Here is a 16,507-nt window from a genome sequence, read left to right on the forward strand (position 1 = left end):
CTCATGTATTAATTACCTCCATAGCTACTTTGTCCTTCCCTGTTTAAATGATTTTTAGTGAATGATTATTCTAGAATTTAAGGAATGTAAAATAATTTGTATATGTATATGTAATTTTTGTATATGGCATCTTAAATTAATCTCCCCTGTCCACTCAGTACTCACAGTGCATCGTAGTTCGTGATCACATGCACCATCTTAACTCTGGTCGTAGAGAGTAAGTACGGTAATTAATGTCTATAATTGGTCCAATAAACGAGTTATTGAGTGGACATGCCGTTGCCAGTACTGAGCATTGGTGTGGCAGAAAAAATTCTAGCTGGCGAAAAAATTTCCGGGGCTACTGACAATGGACAGACGACCCCAAGGGACAAGGAACAATTTTCTTGAGAACCTATCTGAGGGCAAAGACTTAAACAATTTATGCTGGGAAACTCAAAATTTCAACAATTTTGGACATTTGTAATGTGTTGAACACCCATTATTAATTTGAAGTTAATTCATATTTGAATACCAGATAGGTGGGCGTGATTAATGTTGAGTATATTCACGGCCACCTTCAACTACAGGCCCCGGCCTTCGAAGTGGCAACGTCGCAAGTAGTGATATAACAGCTGTTTTGCTTAGACGTAGCTAATGGTATTTTTTAAGATTACGAAAGCATGGTTACTGGGTTATGAAAATATTGACTCCAATTTAAATGTACAGAATTATTTTCTCAATTTATATTGTTTTGGTTTTCATTTTTATATGTTTAATTTTCAATCTTTTATTACATTATGTTCATAAATATAAATTTAAATGAATACGCGAATTAATGAGCTGATGTTACTTGTCTGTCATTTAAAGTGATTCAATATCGATCATAGTAATCAGGTCTCCTATTCCTATTGGACTATTCCTATAGCCTAAGCCTGCAGAACTACGAAACTGCATGTTAAAATAACAAGCCTGCGAAAAAAGCCCTGTCTGTCTATCTGTCTCTGTCACTCTCCTCTCCTCACTCCTCCTCCTCTCACCGTCCGTGCTGTCAAGTCAAGTGAAGGCGAAGTATTGTTTTGTATTTATTTTATGCCCTTATTATAAACAAACCGGCTGTAAATCTAATATATACTGTTAAAGTAAAAACTTAGATCCTTAAACCATGGGAGGTATTAGGAAGTTTAAGAATAGAAAGACTAGAAGACAAGAGAGGAATCAGGTAATTTTTTTTTAAATCTCACGTTTCCATTTATAGGTTAGGCCAGCTTAAATTATAACCTAACCTTTGATAGAGATGTTAAATAAGTGCTTTACTTACTGAGATTTTTAGCATTGTTATAATCATATTTCATCAAGTTGTCTGGGGTATTAGTATTGCATGTTATATCAGAGAGTGTTACACATATATACAAGATATATTGCACTATGTGTTTAATGATTTTGGCTATATATTGAATCTGAATCCATTAACACGTTCGCTGGGGGTGCAGCGCTCTTGTGCCTGGGTCAGTACTAACCCACAGCGGTCGCACTATTCCCTGGCAATAACTTACAATGGGACTGGCTAGTTCCAGCCAGTGCTGCTTTCTGTGAGTGTTCCAGCAAACTACATCGACTGTCGTCGTAACGCAGCACATCATCGCACGTCATTTGTCATTCTTCAGGACCAAATATTTGAAAGCCAAACAGGTTCGCTCGACGCTGTGCCGCACCAGGGCTATGCCTGCCATTGGTGGGCCGTAGTGAACGTGTTAAACGTTGAAATGTATAAAGGCACGCTCTAGTTCTAGGCTAATGACTTAGGCCTAGACACACTACCTTTTTCACGCTATGCCTAGGCCCTAGCTCTAGGCTACGGTTGGCCTAATGACTTAGTCCTAGACCGACTACCTTTTTCACTCTATGCCTAGGCCTCTAGCCTATGTTGAGTTGAAATAGCAACAAAACTCTTTTACATCATCTGATTTTTTTCAGAATAGGGAAAGCAAACCAAAAAGAGTACGTGGGCCTTATTCAGAATTGGTGAGAGAAAGTGCAGGGTTCGAAAAATATTACAAGGTAAGCTACAAGAAACTACCTAGGCCTAACCAAGCTTTGTCCCTTCAGGAAATTTAATAGTCAACACAGCTTAAGCTACACTATAATAGGCTGCAATTATTTTGAGTTAACTTACTCAATAAAATGTTGGCCTAAGTTAATTAAATTGTCAACTGAGATTTGTCCTTTCTCTTTACGGACATGTGGAAGTTGATATAAAAATTAAGAATGTTTTACTAACACTAAGCAATGAAATTGTTGGCTTGTTATATTGAAATTAATTTAGAGGCTACCCTATGCTACTTTTTAAAACCCAATTAAAAATCAACTTAATTTTATGTTAAGGTTAAGACTTTTTAAGAACTTCTAGTATTTAAGTTAAATGCATTTTTAGGCCCAAAACATCGTCCCTGAGTCAGAGTGGGAAAGTTTCCTCAACGCTCTTAGACAAGACTTGCCCGCTGCTTTCCGTATTAGTGCTTGCAATGAGAAAGAAGCAGCAATCCTATTAGATATTGTGGAAGGGAGTTTTTTCAAAGGACTGATCAATACTGACGATCCTGAAGAAGAAAAGAAGAAACCATTTTGCTTGCCATGGTAATTAACCCTCAGATATATCCTGGTAGATTTTAGATTACCTTTTTTGTGTTTTGAATAGATAAGAATGAAAAATCTGCTATTGAACGATCAAATTAACATGTATGAAATGTTTTAAGTTCTAACTAAGTTAGCCTATAGGATATTGCATAAACATTTTCGTTTAGATCATAATATTGACAGTAAACAGGTTAAAGATAGGTAATCAAACCATGATTTTAGACTTATAATAATTTGTATTAAGTAGGCCTATAATTAAAAACAAATTGTATCACTATAGGCTTAATATTAATAATTCAGTCATTACAAAACAAAATCAAATATTACTCAGTGCATTAGGTGATTTGTTTGTTATAGCAGGTTATTTCAAAAGTAAGTTATATTCAGGGAATTAAGGTTGGTGATCTAAAGAATGTGTTGCCAAGGTCCTGTGCTCTAATAAGACTGAACTACGTACCAACATTTTGATAAGTCCTGGTACTGAGAATTGTATTTAGGCTAAGTTAGTTACCAAAACATCACTAGTCAAATTGACAAACATTCCTCTAGGTACCCGAAACGGCTGGGATGGCAAGTACCGATATCCCGCAAGGATATCCGTCGTTCAGAGACGTACTTCAAACTTCACAACTTTCTTATGTCCGAGACAGACTCGGGCAACATCAGCAGACAAGAAGTGGTTAGCATGATACCTCCTTTGGTGCTTGACGTGCAGCCTCATCATAAGGTATGGAATCATTGGCTACATGTTGCTTTACCTCATCACGTATTGATTTTGTTATAAGTAAGACTATTTTACTAGAGGAATATAAAAAATTAGTGTTTTTCTTAAGCATAGCACTGGATGGGGCTAGTGACCTTAATTTGGAAAAAAACCGAGACTCATTCAACTGTTAGTTTTACATTGAGTGTTAAAAATTGGTGGCTTCCTCTTCAAGCCCCTCTTGAAACTCCGCCAATTGTTAGTTTATGAAAACTGTTGTGAGATCATCCCATGATTCCAAAGTACTTTCTTAAGTTGTCACATTTCAGAGAGATATCTTCTGCGCCAAAAGTGTAGGCAGATTATATCTGTCAGCTGCCCACTTTGGCTGGCCTGCGGAAGTCAAATAATCGATTTTAGCAGATGAAAAATATAAATCTAGCTCTAGTCATGCTTCTCAGAAATGCTAGCAATTTGAAACATTTTGTTATCATAAATTGATCATTTGGGAAAGTGAAGCTTTGGTGTGGCTAAAAATATGATCAATAAGAATTAATTTGTTACTATGCCTATATTATTACTTACTGCCTACTATTGTGAATCTCCTCGTTTGAAATTATGAACCCTACCCAACTTTTGTTTACACAATCAACAGTTTTAGCTACTAAGTATTTACCAAATCATTGGTAGTTTCCACCAGTTCAATGCTGTAATTGATGTTTGACTAGGTACTCGACATGTGCGCAGCGCCAGGCTCCAAGACGGCCCAGCTGATAGAGATGATGCACACTGGCGCCAGTGTACCCAGTGGTGTTGTGATTGCCAATGACGTTGACAACACCAGATGTTACATGTTGGTACATCAGGCCAAGCGGCTCAACAGTCCTTGTACGTTGGTGACCAACCACGACGCTAGCATCATGCCGAACATCTACCTGGAGAAAGAGGGTGAGATATTTTGTGGTTGGACTCGTTTTCAAAATATTTATACTTTGAGTAAGGAGGTGTGTTGTTACTCTAGTTTTTGGAAGGAGTACTTGGTGTAGGAATACACTAAGGATACACATTTACTTTACCCAAGAAATAAGTTTCAAGTAGTTGACAGTACACAAAAAGTTCATATGATTTGATATTTTTATTTGTCAAACGGGGGCTACTTCTGAAAAAAATAATAGAATTCTCATTGGATAACAAAATTCAACTACTTCCTTACGAAGAAGTTCCTTTGTTGGGTGGAATATTAAATTAATTGAGTCATAAAATTTGGTGATGTCTGCTGCCTGGAACTCTCTACTTAGCCTAGTGGTCAGCGTCTGCGGTGCAGAAATAGTAGGTTTGATTCCCAGCATTTCCAAATTTGCTTAAAAGCTTTTGGCTTTTTCAATACCAAATGTCAATACGGATATACTGGCAAAAGAATTGTACCAGTGTCGACCAGTGTGGTTTGTATTTTCTTATAACTTTAATGAACTTCAAAGCTCTTTTGAAAGTTTATTTCTTTGTTAAAAAACATGATACCTACAACATTTACATTGCACAGTAAATTTATGATTTACCTACTGTGCTATGTCTAACATATTTTAGAACGACCTATAACTTTTTGCAGTTTTTAATTAGGATACAATTATAATCTACATGGCAAATCTGTCAAAAATGCTAGATACACCGTTTAAATCCCTGTTCTTATCAGTTTCAATGTCTTTTGGCATTTGTTATTATCTTTTTGTTTTCTTGATTAATTTTGTAACAGAATATCAAATAACAATGTTTATGGATGATGGATGTCAGGCCTAGAGTTGAATCTAAAATATTTTATCAACATTGCAGACGGAAGCTCTGAGATTATGAGGTACGATCGTATTCTCTGTGACGTTCCATGCACCGGAGATGGCACCATGCGTAAGAATCCCGACATCTGGACAAAGTGGAACCCTGCTAACTCGAATAATTTGCATGGGTGAGTCAATTGAATTTAATATTGTTTTTATAAACTTTTTAACGACGTCAACTTGACCGACATATGTGAGCAAGAAGTTATCCTCCTGACTTAGGTGATCATGGTGCAACTCAGCATGGAAACCTGGTTGTAGAGTTTTAACGACCATTTGACCTACTGACAAAGGTAACTTAAAACCATTTATTGAATTTAATAATCAGAGGATGAGAAAATATACATGTGCTTTGACAATGACTGGGTGGTAAAGATTTGTTATACATTGGTAGAAGGTTGATTTTTTCCCTGAACTATTTGGTAGACGTTTGATTTTTCCCTGAACAAATCATTATTAAGGTGTATGTTAGTGTGCAACTGAACAAGTGTTACCATAGATAAAGCTATACAAAGTATTAATAAAACCTTTGAAGTAGTTAACATATTTGGCTCAAACTCAATGGTTTATGAACTGTATTATTCCAGGTGCAATAAATAACCACTACATCCTACATCTCTAATAACTTACGTTTCTACTTAAAAAATATTTTACAGTTTCAACCTAAAGAGTAATACATTATGTGTTGGGTTTTAATTTACCTATTTACCTACTAACACCAGATTTTTGTTTGGTTTTGTAGTGTACAAATGCGGATAGTGAAAAGAGCCTTAGAACTGCTAGCAGTGGGTGGAAGATTGGTCTACTCAACGTGTTCCCTCAACCCACTAGAAGACGAGGCAGTCATTCACAGAACTTTAGTCGAGGCCAAAGGTAAACAACGTTGGTCTTTCTGACATACGGGAGGGTGGGGAAATGGAAGAAATTTCGTTTTCAATGAGCGCTGTGAAACATTTCTTACGGATTTTGGCCCATTGTTAGAGTGCAGTACTTTGGTCGATAGAACGGGTTGAAATACCACCAGACAAATGACAATGACAATTTATTATTGAAATTGCGACACAGTATTGTTAGTCCATCTTCAGTTACATCTCCTTCAAAGTAATGTCTCTTAGTCAAAATGAACTGTCTATTGAGACCTTAATTTAATTTATTTATTCATAAATTCACCATTTCACAAAATTTTCTTTTCACAACACCACTTATTCTTCATGGAAAGCCGTAAAGTAATTTTTGTTCAAAAGGTTGGTAACTTCGTTTGTCCTCGGATTTTCCCACCATGGGCCTCAGGTGTTTGCATGGAACACATTGTTTAAAACAAAGCAAGGGTGAGTTGATACAGTAACAGGATGAATAAAATGTTAACTTAACTATACAACCTCGCTGCTTGATTTGATTTCTCTACCAACAGAGCCAACGATTAATTAATTGTTCAATATTAGCCTGTTATCAAATTCACTATCAGCCGTCAAACTACTCTGTGCAGTTTACTGACACTTGGTAGTAAATGTGAGAGAAAAGAATTTATTTATAAAAATAAACACATCTGCCTTAAAAAAATAAGGTTGCCAATGACACAGAAAAAAATATACACTCAAAATATTGAAGGATTATAGGATTATTAACACCTATAAGACTGATCAATTTTTATGTTTGCCATATAAATGATTTCTCATTATAGTCAATGAACCTCTTGATGTTTCGTGGATAATAATTTTCAAAAAGGATCTGTCCAAATCATATTGTTTCCAAAAGTTCACAAAAATTTTGATAATGTTCCTGTAGAACCAATAAACAATCCAATCACCTCCATTTTTGAAACTTTGAAATTTTGCTTGAAATATTCAAAGATAGATTCATATTTTTTTTCCTTTCCTCATTTATTTAATTTGATTAGGTTTATTTCAAATCAAATCGTTGGATCGAGAATTATCCCTTTGTTTGTTTCTCTTTCGATCAATAAAATATCTACTATTCTAGTGCTTCCGTTAGAAGAAAGACAATGTACTTCTTCATGCACTTCCCATGTATTATACCTTTTTTGTAAGGCATTTGCTATAATACTTCTTATTTTGTGGTGCCTTGTGTTTCTTAGAAGTTGACCAAACGGACAGAAGCCAAGGGCATGTGATTCAATAGTTGTTTCAATCGATAGACATACAATAAACAACCTGTTGTGACAAATCCTTTTGTTACGACTACAGGAGCTGTGGAATTGCAGGATGTCTCTCAGAGTCTGCCAGGACTGAGGCACAGCCCTGGAGTGTCACATTGGGTCCTGGCGTCCAAGGAGACAGAGATCTACAAGACCTTTGAGGAAGTACCAGAGTCTCTACACAACATGATACGTCCGGCGATGTTTCCTCCCAAAGCAGAGGATGCTGACAAGTACCATCTGGACAGATGGTGAGGGCAAGTGTGAATCGGTTGACCATAAGCAAAACTTGTATATAATCCTTTTAATTATGACTAGTAGTCTGCGGGTGTTCGATACAAGTATGAGTCGGGCCAGGCAAACAGTTGGCCCAAGGGTTAGTTCGGGCTGGAAATAATGTTTGGGCCAAGCTAGGGTTGTATTGAGTTTTTATTTTCGCAGTCGCAGGAAGCCTAATTTTTGTAGGCGTTGTCGTTGACTAATACTTTAATTATTGCAGTTTAATTATTTGATAGTTACTAATTTATTGGGTTCATAATCTATTCCTCGGAAGGGTTAAAATTATGAAATATGTCAAACAACAAGGCTGTCCAATATACTAAAATGGTTATTTCATCCACTTTTCTAAGACCCATATAAAGTTTGAACTATTCAAGGCCCATTAATATAAGTGGGCTTGTGTCCTCTAATAAATTGAATACCATTCTTTCGTGAAGTAAAATCCTTCTTAAAAATACATCTATTACCACTAATGTATTGTGGTTTTGCACAGCATGAGGGTTCTACCCCATCACCAAGACACCGGTGGATTCTTCATCGCAGTTCTCGTAAAGCTGTCACCGCTACCGTGGGAGTCATCCAAGTCCGCAGAAGCTGGTAACGGAGACGTTGTTGAGAAAGAGAGCGTCAAAACTAACGGCCCTCCTCAGAAGCGACGGAGAATACAAGGCTATCGTGAGGACCCGTTTGTGCTCTTTAAAGAAGAAGAACCTGTCTGGCCTATCATAAGGTAACTTGTGTATTCTGGCCATGTTGTCTTCAAATGAGAGCACTCTAATCTTGAAAAGACACAATATTTAACATTGAGTCTCAAGCAGGAAATTAGAATAGACTCTGTCAAGATTTTAGGATTTCATATTGATTCAAAATTAAGTTGGTCAACTCAAATTGAGACGGTTTGCAAAAAGTTATCAAGAGTAGATTGCTTATTATGGAAATTAAAAAAATAAATTGTTAACCAAGAACCAAGAACATTTGAGACCATGGTATTTTGGTCTGTTTCAGCCCACATACTCGATGGTATTCTAGTTTGGGTACATTCCCCTCATGTAGCTCATATTTTGTCGATTCAAAAAAGGCATTACCTACATGATATTGATAATTCTAGTTCCCTAGCTCATTGTAAACCTATTTTCACAGAATTAACAATTCCAACAGTAATCAATTTGTACATTTTTCAAGCATTACTCTACACTAAGTCAAAATTTAAAATTCTGAAAATATTGGCAAAGTTTTTATTTCAAATTTATATTCATTCCAATATTACCAGTTATTCTTGAAGATAAGATTGAGGTTGTTTGAGTTTCCGGTTTTTAACCTTTTTCTCTTCTTTAAGTCAAGAATCCAGACAACAAATCGAGGGCTTTATTAAGGCAACTCTCATGAGTGCTCATGTAACTTGTCCAATTGCACCTTCACTCTCAATTGGTGGTTAGTTTTTGCTAACTGTTTTGGCTATACTTCAGCGGTTCGCTAACCTTTTTGTCTGTGGACCCATATACATCCTGAATTTTCTTTTGCAACCCACTTGTAGTAATAATAATACATATCATGAATTTAATTATTATAATTTAAATATTAGTAGGGAAGTAATAATAATCAAATAATGTTCAAAAACATTGCAGACCCTCCCCCCATCAAACTTAAACACCCCTGGATTGAAGCAAAGAATCACGTTGTGACCTATTCCATTCAGGGGAATTCTTATATCAGCTAAATCAATTATTTCAGATGGGGCGTATTTTACTATGTGCGTATTTTAACCCAAAATATGAGTGTAGGATGTGTGGCGCGATCTTGTAGTCTTGTTAGTGACTAAGGCCGACATATTGCTTAGACACAGCTGTTAATTAATAGCCAATACATCTAATGGCAACTAAGGGACCTACAGTTTATAGTGGAATCCGAACCACATTTTTGCCTTGGTATTAACAAATTGGTCTAATTATCAGGATAGTACTGCGGATAGTCGTAGTACTCACTAGTGCGGACGTTAATCCACACTAGGGAGAATCGCGTCAACAGTGCATGCCTATAAATATCCACAATTCGTGACCTCCTAGTAGCTGGATTACAGGACGACGCCACCGTCCCAGTTGATACACATTTAACCGTTCAGGTAGTAAAAGTTTCCAATTTTTTTGTCCTAGTCGGGAAGGTTAAGTGAGGAAACCTTTGTAAAGTCTCAGTGTTTAATAAAGATTGTTTACTGCAGGGATTTTTACGACATAAAACCAGATCTGCCGTTGGACTGTATGCTCACAAGGTGTGCCAGTGGAAAGAGGAAGAATATTTACTTTGTCTCCCCGATTATCCGAGACATTCTGAACAAAAACCAGGAAAAAGTAAAGGCAAGTTTTGTAACTCATACTACATAGGTTTAACATTTCAACCAGTGCTAAACAGATTTTGTTGCTTTCAGTTGTTAGGTTTTTCTTCCTTTTCCTAAACAAATTTAATTGACCACTCACAAATAAATGTTACATCCCTTGTTTATTAGTTGTCTCTTTCCTATCTTCCGAGTCTACAAATATTTTAAAATAACAATAATAATTATGCTGAAAGTAATTGCTTATTGGAAGTCAAATTATTTGTTCAATAAATGACATCGCTGGAGTATTAAAAATTCCATTTTTATATCACTATTTGCATGGACAGACATGTAACTTTCAATGTCATTTTTAAGTAGGGATGGACGAGATTGGATTTTTAGTTCGAGACGAGACGAGACGAGATTTTTTATTTCTCATAAAATTTCGAGACGAGATCGAGACGAGATTTCTCTTCTCATACACAACGGGAAATGCACGTTTGAAATTTTTACCTGATTTTGTAACATTGTTAGATGACTGTTTAAATACTAAAATAATGATAATAGGCAAGAATATTTACAATCTTTCATTAAATAACATCAGCATAACATTTTTTTATTAATCACGCCTAACTTATTAAAAATTCCTACGATTAGGAAACATGGTGATATCAGTTAGGATAGAGTTCAACTTATCCTAAAATAAAATAAATCATAAAATAAAAGCAATATTAATTTTTATAAAATAGTTTAGACTTTTTTTATAGTAATAAAACATTCCTCACACTGCTTACACTTAACAAAACTTCTCAAATGTTATTAAAGTAATATTATTAAAATAATGAAAGTAATATTTACATTAAAAGAATTAAAGTAATATTTACATTAAAAGAATTAATTAAATAAGAATGCCTTCGAAAAGGAAACGCAACTACAACACGCTCCTGTATTGCGGTATTGCATTGACTTTCTGCAGGCGTTTTTAATTTTTTTTTTATTCTCGTCTCGATAAAAATCTCGGCCAAAAAGTAATCTTGTCTCGTGTAACGAGATTGAAAATTTCCCAAAAATTTCCCGAAATTTCGAGACTTGACCATCCCTATTTTTAAGTAAGCAATACATGTAGGTAGTATAATTCGGTTAATTATAGGCCTACTTTGCATGTTCTTGCAGTCAATTTCTGATTTTCTTTTTTAGATCATCAACGCTGGTGTTAAGGCATTTGCTAGATGTGACAACAAAAACAGTGAATACTGCTTTCGTCTGGCTCAAGAGGTAATTTAATATAAGAAAATGCTTACATATTTAATTTTTTGTGTCAAAGATATATCTAACAATTAATTATGAACACTTTAGTTTACAAGTAAATGTGACCTTCAATTTTAAATGGTTTATCTAGTCAATTTTATATAGGCCTAGTACTTCTTATCAATGTTTGGTAAAGAACTTCTGAAAAGATTTACAGTTAACTCAGACATTTATGGGGCCATTAGGTTGTTGGATTAGGCTACTGAAAATAATAGTAAAATTAAATTATCTACCAAGAAGTATATATAAACAACTTATAATATAAGCAAAATTCAACTAGAGAGAGAGAGAGAGAGATTCTTTATTTTGCAATCGTCAAGATTGAAAATGGGGTCGTATTAAATACACAGTTTAAACATTTTTGATGTGATATTGCTTCACAAAATATTGTTTTTCCAGTCTTTATACTCTTTAACACTATAAAAAGGGCGGAGTAGCAGCCATTTCTAGACGTACAATCCACTGGTTTAAACTTAACAAGACCATTGTCTTAGCTCTTTTTAGTTCTATCAGCTTGTAACAGTTTTTTTTTACTGCATATATTATTATTCCATTGTAGACAAGCTCCTGCCCTTCGCAACAGCTACTGAGTGTATTTGCAGCTGACTTGTATGTCTCGTTACTACAGCCTCCATGATAATGTCGTCCTTGACGTTAGAAGTGACTTGTTGGACTGTTTCCCTATTGGTTAGGACTGCAGAACTGGACTGAAAACTGAGACAATGACTCCGGGCTCATCAAAAAGCAAGATCCACTACACAGACATCAACATTTTGCACAAGCGCTGCCTCGGATTACCTGACGGATCAAGAGTCAAATTATCGAGTGACGACTCTGTTGTGTCAATTTCACTTCAATAATTAGTACTCAAAATAATCCTTGGTTTGTTGTAGGGACTGGCCAGTATAGAGCCGTACCTGGGTCAATGCCGCAGAGTATTGGTTACCAAGGATGACCTGATCAAGCTGCTCATGTGTACAGACCCTACACATCCCCCAGAGACTGACACACTACATCCAGACACACAAGAGAGGCTCAAAGACTTTGGTTTGTTGTAGGGACTGGCCAGTATAGAGCCGTACCTGGGTCTATGCCGCAGAGTATTGGTTACCAAGGATGACCTGATCAAGCTGCTCATGTGTACAGATCCTACACATTCCCCAGAGACTGACACTACATCCAGACACACAAGAGAGGCTCAAAGACTTTGTGGTTTGTTTTAGGGACTGGCCAGTATAGAGCCGTACCTGGGTCAATGCCGCATAGTATTGGTTACCAAGGATGACCTGATCAAGCTGCTCATGTGTACAGATCCTACACATCCCCCAGAGACTGACACACTTCATCCAAACACATAAGAGAGGCTCAAAGACTTTGGTTTGTTGTAGGGACTGGCCAGTATAGAGCCCTACATGGGTCAATGCCGCAGAGTATTGGTTACCAAGGATGATCTGATCAAGCTGGTCATGTGTACAGATCCTACACATCCCCCAGAGACTGACACACTACATCCAGACACACAAGAGAGGCTCAAAGACTTTGGTTTGTTGTAGGGACTGGCCAGTATAGAGCCTACCTGGGTCAATGCCGCAGAGTATTGGTGACCAAGGATGACCTGATCAAGCTGCTCATGTTTACAGATCCTACACATCCCCCAGAGACTGACACACTACATCCAGACACACAAGAGAGGCTCAAAGACTTTGGTTTGTTGTAGGGACTGGCCAGTATAGAACCTTACCTGGGTCAATGCCGCAGAGTATTGGTTACCAAGGATGACCTGATCAAGCTGCTCATGTGTACAGATCCTACACATCCCCCAGAGACTGACACACTACATCCAGACACACAAGAGAGGCTCAAAGACTTTGGTTTGTTGTAGGGACTGGCCAGTATAGAACCGTACCTGGGTCAATGCCGCAGAGTATTGGTGACCAAGGATGACCTGATCAAGCTGCTCATGTTTACAGATCCTACACATCCCCCAGAGACTGACACACTACATCCAGACACACAAGAGAGGCTCAAAGACTTTGGTTTGTTGTAGGGACTGGCCAGTATAGAACCTTACCTGGGTCAATGCCGCAGAGTATTGGTGACCAAGGATGACCTGATCAAGCTGCTCATGTGTACAGATCCTACACATCCCCCAGAGACTGACACACTACATCCAGACTCACAAGAGAGGCTCAAAGACTTTGGTTTGTTGTAGGGACTGGCCAGTATAGAACCTTACCTGGGTCAATGCCGCAGAGTATTGGTGACCAAGGATGACCTGATCAAGCTGCTCATGTTTACAGATCCTACACATCCCCCAGAGACTGACACACTACATCCAGACACACAAGAGAGGCTCAAAGACTTTGGTTTGTTGTAGGGACTGGCCAGTATAGAGCTGTACCTGGGTCAATGCCGCAGAGTATTGGTGACCAAGGATGACCTGATCAAGCTGCTCATGTGTACAGATCCTACACATCCCCCAGAGACTGTCACACTACATCCAGACACACAAGAGAGGCTCAAAGACTTTGGTTTGTTGTAGGGACTGGCCAGTATAGAGCCTTACCTGGGTCAATGCCGCAGAGTATTGGTTACCAAGGATGACCTGATCAAGCTGCTCATGTGTACAGATCCTACACATCCCCCAGAGACTGACACACTACATCCAGACACACAAGAGAGGCTCAAAGACTTTGGTTTGTTGTAGGGACTGGCCAGTATAGAGCCTTACCTGGGTCAATGCCGCAGAGTATTGGTTACCAAGGATGACCTGATCAAGCTGCTCATGTGTACAGATCCTACACATCCCCCAGAGACTGACACACTACATCCAGACACACAAGAGAGGCTCAAAGACTTTGGTTTGTTGTAGGGACTGGCCAGTATAGAGCCTTACCTGGGTCAATGCCGCAGAGTATTGGTTACCAAGGATGACCTGATCAAGCTGCTCATGTGTACAGATCCTACACATCCCCCAGAGACTGACACACTACATCCAGACACACAAGAGAGGCTCAAAGACTTTGGTTTGTTGTAGGGACTGGCCAGTATAGAGCCTTACCTGGGTCAATGCCGCAGAGTATTGGTTACCAAGGATGACCTGATCAAGCTGCTCATGTGTACAGATCCTACACATCCCCCAGAGACTGACACACTACATCCAGACACACAAGAGAGGCTCAAGGGGATTGGTATGTTCATATTTTACTTTGTCTGTCAGGTTTTTTTTTAAACATTGCACTTATGGATTGATCATACGTATACCAGCTAGCTTACCCTATTAAATATCCAAGTATGCTATAGTAAACATAGGGAACACAATACTTTGTCACATGTAGGACTCGAGTGTAGACCTTTCTACAGGCGTGATTCATGAATATAAAACTCGGGTATGCTTTATTTTAATTTCTTTTTCTGCTGCTATGAAAAATGGCGATAAATTCGCTAGTCCAACATTTTCAATAATCCTCCACTGCCAAAGTCCAGAATGTGTCAGATTGGCGAGTCTACTGAAGTTGCTAGTGAAGTCAAGCTTTTGATAGTTTTATGTTTCTTTATTGTAGCAGGAGGTGGTAGCTGTGTGTTGGAGTACCGAGGAGAAGACGGTCTCAACCTAGACCTGGTGGGTTGGAAGGGGAAGTGTTCATTGAGAGCCTACGCCAACCAAGCCGACTGTGTCCACTACCTGAGACTTCTCGGCGGAGACACGTCAATGTTTGGTAAACACTACTTTGGTTATGTAAAAGTATTAAGCAACTAGTACAGTTTTCTTCTGGGGGCTTAAGCGATATCTTTTCTAATGGCTCATTTCTTTTCCAGAAAAAAATAAATTCAAGAAAGAAGAGGAGATGAAAATATTTCTAGGAAATGAAAACGATGAAGGTAGCAAAGACTCAGAAGTTGAAGAAAAAAATGAATTCAAGGAGGAGGGGATGAAAATATTTCTGGGAGATGAAAACAGTGAAGAGACAGAAGTTAAAGATGTTCCAGAAACAACTGCTACAACTTAACCACAAATATCTTAGTTGAATTACAACTTTGTATCCGAAACTTTGTAATCCAGCTAAGAGGGTTTACTTATTCAGAAATGTATAATTTTACATTGTCGACTCGCTTGTTTTAGGTATAAATAAAACATTTGTTTAATTTGTTATCTATTTTATATGTCTAGTTCCGATCTTTTAGCGAATTTCCCATATAGGGAATAAGCTATTACCGTAGTACTTATGGTAAGACCTGGACCGGGACCGATTTACTTTTCTGTTTTGAGGTCCCTAGAGGCCAAAAACACCATCCGTTCAAATTCACACATATATATACGTGCTAGTCCGTTAGCACGATAACTCAAGCAAAAATGATCCGATTGTGATTAAATTTGGTATAAACTTGTAAACCTACATTTATTTGAACGAGTTCGCGAACCAGCATGATCGGACTATGGGAATGGGGATTTAAGGGGGGTTTTATGGGGTAAGTATTTATAATTTGGTTTTTCCCATTTTTGAACCAAAAAATATAAAATTTAGCAATTTCTTTCCAAACCATTTTGTACAGCTTAAAAAAAACTATTGACTATTATAACTACGATTTAACCTGTCATTTTGTGTTCATAGTTTATGTTCTATTTTTGTTCAACGCTTGGTTTGAACATAACCTAAAGTGTGGTATTTGAAAGATTAATTATAAAGTGGGCCCAACATGTTAAAAAATAATGAACTCGGTGAAAGTGATTGTGAATATATGTGTACCAGAAGAAATAGCAGAAGCTGCCAAACATGTTTCATTAAACCTGTTACCTGAAAAATCAAGAAAGAAGTATGAACAAGCATACAAACTGTTTTCCTCTTGGTGTGTAAGTAAGAAAGTTACAGAATTGTTAGAAAATGTTTTGTTAGGATATTTTGCAGAACAATCTACTTGTTTATTCTGTTTATACGTGTACTCTTGAAAATAAGTAACACTTAAAGATACTACGACTACAATCATCTGGTGCAGTATTTTCCATTCCGTTCAACGCTTAGGCTTAACCTAACCTAAAAACGTGTTGTATAGTGTTTGAAAGACTAATTATTTATATGCTTTATAGTGACTAGGAAAAATATAATGTGTAACACGAGCGCAAATGGCCTTAGCTGCACTCAGGCTCGTGCGTAAACATTTCTCTTACTTTGCTCACTAGTTACACAAATAACTAAAGACATTAAGGTAATATTAGGCACAGGAGTTTAGAAAACAAAGTTTTATTACATTAAGACAGTATTGCACTAAGTAAACAAACATTAGGAAGGAATAAAAATACTAGTTAA

At 37.3% G+C, this 16,507-nt stretch overlaps 1 protein-coding gene across 1 annotated transcript; it reads left to right on the forward strand.

Annotated features, from left to right (window-relative positions):
- Window positions 1-1,040: 1,040 nt before the first annotated feature.
- Window positions 1,041-15,363, forward strand: LOC128994265 (tRNA (cytosine(34)-C(5))-methyltransferase-like). Its single transcript, XM_054418680.1, has 14 exons — window positions 1,041-1,201; window positions 1,957-2,040; window positions 2,414-2,616; window positions 3,166-3,343; window positions 4,048-4,267; window positions 5,147-5,276; window positions 5,891-6,021; window positions 7,353-7,554; window positions 8,076-8,312; window positions 9,798-9,933; window positions 11,091-11,168; window positions 13,744-14,392; window positions 14,765-14,920; window positions 15,021-15,363. The coding sequence occupies exons 1-12, from the start codon at window positions 1,145-1,147 to the stop codon at window positions 13,906-13,908; spliced, it is 1,821 nt and encodes a 606-aa protein (XP_054274655.1). The 5' UTR covers window positions 1,041-1,144; the 3' UTR covers window positions 13,909-14,392; window positions 14,765-14,920; window positions 15,021-15,363.
- The last annotated feature ends 1,144 nt before the right edge of the window (window positions 15,364-16,507 follow it).

Source organism: Macrosteles quadrilineatus, unplaced genomic scaffold (genome assembly GCF_028750875.1).
Source record: "Macrosteles quadrilineatus isolate MER2022 unplaced genomic scaffold, UCM_ALF_1.0 Scaffold_5__1_contigs__length_97177068, whole genome shotgun sequence".
Classification (NCBI taxonomy): domain Eukaryota; kingdom Metazoa; phylum Arthropoda; class Insecta; order Hemiptera; family Cicadellidae; genus Macrosteles; species Macrosteles quadrilineatus.

What these genes read in the sequence shown, in the direction of transcription:
- LOC128994265 (XM_054418680.1), top strand. Translation starts at nt 1,145, where the DNA reads ATGGGAGGTATTAGGAAGTTTAAGAATAGAAAGACTAGAAGACAAGAG. An exon ending in GAAGACAAGAGAGGAATCAG is followed by an intron (nt 1,202 to 1,956) that starts GTAATTTTTTTT and finishes GATTTTTTTCAG; the next exon opens with AATAGGGAAAGCAAACCAAA. An exon ending in AAGTACCATCTGGACAGATG is followed by an intron (nt 7,555 to 8,075) that starts GTGAGGGCAAGT and finishes GGTTTTGCACAG; the next exon opens with CATGAGGGTTCTACCCCATC.